We start from the raw sequence: 5,717 nt of genomic DNA, 5'->3' as shown, positions 1-5,717 counted from the left end.
CATGATGCCTCTGATTGGTGGAGCATGTGTCACATGCCTGAACTCCAGTTGCAAAGGAAGCTGAGAAAGCCAAGAGCTAACATTTTTCACCCTTCATCCCAGAAAGGTGGTCTCTGGCTTCTAAAAGACTCATGAGGTAGGTAATTGTGCCAACGAAGGGCTGAAGGATCTAGGGTAATTGGATATGTTTGAAGGTTGAAATGGTTGAAGGACCATAGCTAAAGCTTGTTAATTAATCAGTCCTTTTTCATCTAAAAGAAGGTTTTTATTGGCATACCACAGGACTTTGCATTTTTGTGCTACACAAATTTTTTTTAATGAGTGGCTTGGCTGAAGCCAGAAAAGAAGCTTTATTTGCAGGTGACACGGAGCCTGAGTGAAATGCTAATGCATGCAAGGGCAAAATCAGAATTGCAAAAGATCTTTACAAGTCTGAACCAATCAGCCCAAAGTCTATCAGTAGTTAATGGCAGGCTCTGTTTTTAAGGTTTTAAAAATCTACCTACTCAAATATGTAGCTGCTGCTAAGAAACAGGCCATAGTTTTTGGCCTGTGGTTGCCAAGAAAGCTAATTAAACCCTAGGCTGCGTGAATAGATGCATAGTATTTAGAACAAAGCCTTCCTCACTGCGCTAAATGGACCACAGCTGAGCACTGTGCCAAGCTATGAGCACAATCTTTTACCAGAAACCAACAAGTTGGAGGATGGTCGGGGTGAGCACCAGGATGGTGAGCAATCTCAGATCCCTGGGTGTAGGAAGAATGGCAACAGAAACTCAAGGAGCTTGGTCTGTAAAGAGAGGCCTTGAAGGGGGTGGCCACCAATTACTCAAAAGAACTTACACATGGAAGAGGGCTAAGATTTATCTCAAAGGGTGGGAAGAGGTGAAACTAAGGGCAAAGTGCAAATTATAGGCAGTCTTTTATAAAAGCAAGACGACTTTCTACCTGAGTAATCCAAAGGTGGAAAAGCCTGTGTTGGGAGGCAGGAAGTTACCTGTCACTGGTGATGCTCAGGTAAGAGATTGGTGGCCAGCATTTAAAGGTGCCATTGAGGACCTCAAGCTTTGCTTAGATCAAATTATCTTTCAACTTTTATTTTTAGTTTTAATATTAAAGAATCTACTAAAATAGAATAGACATAACATTTATGTTTTAGGACATCCTAGTGATTCGATATTTATATATATTGTGAGATGATCAGCATAAGAGGTATAGTTAATATCCCTGACCATACATGATTATGAAATTTTTTTTCTTATGATGAGAAATTTTAAGATTACTCTTTTAGCAGTCAGTCTGTTCTATCTATGAGCTCATTTGCCTGTGTGTTGTTTGTGTGTGTGTGTGCATCTGTGTGTGTGTTTAAGATTCTACATATAAGTGAGATCATCAGTATTTGTCTTTCTCTGGCTTATTTCACTTAACATAATGCCCTCGAGTTTCATTTATGTTGTCACAAATGGCAGGACTTCCTTCTTTTTTACAGTTCAATAATATTCCACTATATATACAACAATTTCCTTATTGATTCATCCAACAATGGATACTTAGATTGTTTCCATATCTTGGCTACTGTAAATAATGCTGCAGTGAACATGGAGTTCAGATAGCTTTTCATGTTAGCATTTCAGGTTTTTAAAATAAATACCCAGAAGTGTAACTTCTAGATCATATGGTAGTTGTATTTTAAATTGAGGAAACTCCATACTGTTTTCCATAGTGGCAATAGCAATTTACAATTCCACCAGCAGAAAAGGATTCCCTTTTCTCTACATCGATGCCAGCATTTGTTATGTCTTTTTGATAATTGCCATTCTAACAGGTATGGCATGATAAATCATTGTTTTGGTTGATTTGTATTTCCCTGATGATCAGTGATATTGAGTGTATTTTCACATATCTGTTGGCCATCTGTATATGTTCTTTGGAAAAAATGTCTATTCTGATCCTCTTTCCTTTTTGTTTTCAATCAAAGGATAGTTGACACACAATGTTAAATTAGTTTCAGGTGTACAGCACAGTAATTCCACAGGTCTGTACATTATGCTGCGCTCACCACAAGTATAGCTACCATCTGTCACCATACAACCCTATTACAGTACCACTGACTATATTCATCCCCTTGACTGATTTCAAAACTGAAAGCTCGTACCTCCCATGCCCCTCATCCTTTTTTCCCAAACCCCCACCTCCTCCCCTCTGGCAACCAACCATTTGTTCTCTGTATTTGTGGGTCTATTTCTGCTTTTTTTGTTTGTTCATTTGTTTTGTTTTGTTTTTTTAGATTCCACATACAAGTGAAATCATATGGTAGTTGTCTTTGTCTGACTTATTTTAGTTAGCATAATACCCTCTAGGTCCATCCATGTTGTCACCGCTGACAAGACTGCATTTTTATGGCTTAGTAATATTCCACTGTATATAAAATATCATATCGTCTTTCTCCATTCATCTATCTTTTAAGAGGGGAAAAGGTAGGGAAAGAATCCTAAGCGGGTCCCATGCCAAGCATGGAGCCCAGTCCTGAGTTTGATCTCACCACCCTGAGCTCATGACCTGAGTCAAAATCAAGAGTCAGACACTTAACTGACTGAGCCACCCAGACACACCTATTCATTCATCTATTGAAGCATGCTTGGGTTGTTTTTAAATCTTGGCTATTATAAATAATGCTGCAATAAACAAAGGGGTATATATTATCTTTCTGAATTAGTGTTTTTGTTTTCTTTGGATAAATACCCAGTAGTGGAATTCCTAGATTATGTGGTAATTCTATTTTTAACTTCTTGAGGAAACTCCATGCTATTTCCTGCAGTGGCTGTACTAATTTGCATTCCCACCAACAGTGCAAGAGCTCCTTTTTCCCCACATCCTCACCCACACTTGTTATTTCTTGTGTTTTTTTTTATTTTAGCCATTCTGACAGGTGTAAGGTTATCACCTTACACCTGTCAGAATTATTATTGTGCTTTTGATTTGTATTTCCTTGATGATGAGTGATGTTGAGCATCTTTTCATGTGTCTGTTGGTCATCTGTATGTCTTTTTTGGGAAAATGTCTATTCAGGTCCTCTGTCCATTTTTTTTTTCTAAGTTTATTTATTTATTTGGTAATCTCTACACCCAATGTGGGGCTCAAACTCATGAACCTGAGATCTAGAGTCGCATGCTTTTCTGACTGAGCCATCCTGGCGCTCCTCCTCTGCCCAATTTTTAACTGGATTATTTATTGTTCTGGTGTTGAGTTGTAGACATTACTTATATATTTTGGATATTAACCCTTTATCAGATCTATCATTTGCAAATATCTTCTCCTATTCAATGGGTTGCTTTTTTGTTTAGTGGATAGTTTCTTCACTGTGAAAAAGTTTTTTATTTTGGTATAGTCCCAATAGTTTATTTTTGCTTTTGTTTCCTTTGTCTGAGGAGACTTATCTAGCAAAATTTGGCCAAGGCCAATGTCAAAGAGATTACAGCCTATGTTTTTTCCTAGTTTCAGGTCTCACATTTAGGTCTTTAATCCCTTTTGAGTTTATTTTTGTGTATGGTGCAAGAAAGTGGTCCACGTTTACTCTTTGCATGTAGCTGTCCAGTTTTCCGAGCACCATTTATTGAAGAGAATGCCTTTTCCTTATGTATATTCTTGTCTCCTTTGGCATGGATTTATTGGCCATAGATGCATGCATTCATTTCTCGGATCTCTATTCTGTTCCATTGGTCTATATGTGTTTTTGTGTCAGTACCATATTTGATTATGGCTTTGTAGTATATCTTGAAATCTGGGATTGTGGTACCTCTAGCTTTGTTCTTCTTTCTGAAAATTGCTTTGCCTATTTGGGGTCTTCTGTAGCTCCATAAAAATTTTAGGATTATTTGTTCTAGTTCTGTGAAAAATACTATTGGTATTTTGGTAGGGATTGCTTGATTCTATCAACTGCTTTGTGTAGTGTGGATATTTTAAAAATATTAATTCTTCCAATCCATGAGCATGGAATATTTTTCCATTTTATTTGTATCATCTTCAGTTTCTTTCATTAATGTCTTATATTTATTAGAGTATAGCTCTTTTACCTCCTTGGTTAGGTTTATTCATAGGTAGTTTATTCTTTTTGGAGCAGTTGTAAATGAAATTGTTTGCTTAATTTCTCTTTCTTAATTTTTCTCCTCTGCTCATTTTATTTATTTATTTATTTATTAAAATATAATGTATTAGGCCGGCCGCCGCCACTGTCGCGCCGCAGCTCGGCCATCGTCGCCGTCGCTCCTCGTCTCGCGCAGGGCAGCCCGGGTTCTGGTGTCTGGCGGCGAATTAAACAGCCACCATGTCGAGCAAAAAGGCAAAGACCAAGACCACCAAGAAGCGCCCCCAGCGCGCAACATCCAACGTATTCGCCATGTTTGACCAGTCACAGATTCAGGAGTTCAAAGAGGCCTTCAACATGATTGATCAGAACAGAGATGGTTTCATTGACAAGGAGGATTTGCATGATATGCTTGCTTCTCTAGGGAAGAATCCAACCGATGCATACCTTGAGGCCATGATGAATGAGGCTCCAGGGCCCATAAATTTTACCATGTTCCTCACGATGTTTGGTGAGAAGTTAAATGGCACAGATCCAGAAGATGTCATCAGAAACGCTTTTGCTTGCTTTGATGAAGAAGCAACTGGCACCATCCAGGAAGATTACCTGAGAGAGCTGCTGATACGCGTGAACTCAATATAATTGAAATTTCCCTTTTTGTCGATAGGCGCTTCTCTGTACAGCTCATCCACCTCCTCGTCTGGGAGATCGGTTTACAGACGAGGAGGTGGATGAGCTGTACAGAGAAGCGCCTATCGACAAAAAGGGAAATTTCAATTATATTGAGTTCACGCGTATCCTTAAACATGGAGCAAAAGACAAAGATGATTGAAAGAACTTTAGCTAATACCTTCCAATTGCTTTGTCTTACTCCATTTTATTTCCCAGACACTTTCCCCCACCCTCATAGACCTGTTGCATGCAACTTAGTTTCATAGCTTGGCCTCTTTTTTTTGATGTATTTATTCTAGACCTTTCTGCCACTTAGCACTTGTATAATCAAACTGCAAATGGGGTTGAGGTTGTAAATTGTGCTGAAAAAAAGATTGCGAATAAAAATCAACAAATGTGAAAGCCCAGGAAAATATATCCGGTATTTCTGGTTTTGCTGGATTTTTACATTTTTATATAATAAAAACACTATTTTGAAATAAAGATTATGCTGACTCAAATGAAATATAATAGAAAGTTAAAAAAAAAATATAATGTATTATTTGCTGCAGGGGTACAGGTCTGTGAATCATCAGTCTTACACATTTCTCAGCACTCACCATAGCATATACCCTCCCCAATGTCCATCACCCAGCCCCCCATCCCTACCCCCACCCCCCAGCAATCCTTAGTTTGTTTTGTGAGATTAAGACTCTCTTATAGTTTGTCTTCCTCCCAATCCCATCTTGTTTCATTCTCACACCTCTGCTCATTTTTTAATTGGATTTTTGGTTTTTTGCTCTTGAGTTATGTGAATTATATATTTTATAAATATATAAATATATAATATAAAATATATATATAATATAATATAATATAAAATATATATAATAAAACATATATATAATATATATAAATATTATATATTTTAGATATTAACCTTTTATCCAAGATATGTTCTGCAAATATCTTCTCCCTTTCA

At 37.5% G+C, this 5,717-nt stretch overlaps 1 protein-coding gene across 1 annotated transcript; it reads left to right on the top strand.

Annotated features, from left to right (window-relative positions):
- The first annotated feature begins 4,221 nt into the window (after positions 1 to 4,221).
- On the top strand, positions 4,222 to 5,239 carry LOC116866532 (myosin regulatory light chain 12B-like). The gene is made up of 2 exons (XM_032855463.1): positions 4,222 to 4,706; positions 4,780 to 5,239. The coding sequence occupies exons 1-2, from the start codon at positions 4,325 to 4,327 to the stop codon at positions 4,914 to 4,916; spliced, it is 519 nt and encodes a 172-aa protein (XP_032711354.1). The 5' UTR covers positions 4,222 to 4,324; the 3' UTR covers positions 4,917 to 5,239.
- The last annotated feature ends 478 nt before the right edge of the window (positions 5,240 to 5,717 follow it).

This window comes from Lontra canadensis, unplaced genomic scaffold, assembly GCF_010015895.1.
Source record: "Lontra canadensis isolate GAN:19392208 unplaced genomic scaffold, GSC_riverotter_1.0 scaffold10, whole genome shotgun sequence".
In the NCBI taxonomy this organism is placed as follows: domain Eukaryota; kingdom Metazoa; phylum Chordata; class Mammalia; order Carnivora; family Mustelidae; genus Lontra; species Lontra canadensis.
Note: the sequence above shows the minus strand (reverse complement) of the source record. Positions and strands in the feature narration are given on the sequence as shown.

What these genes read in the sequence shown, in the direction of transcription:
- LOC116866532 (XM_032855463.1), top strand. Translation starts at nt 4,325, where the DNA reads ATGTCGAGCAAAAAGGCAAAGACCAAGACCACCAAGAAGCGCCCCCAG. An exon ending in TTACCTGAGAGAGCTGCTGA is followed by an intron (nt 4,707 to 4,779) that starts TACGCGTGAACT and finishes CTCATCCACCTC; the next exon opens with CTCGTCTGGGAGATCGGTTT.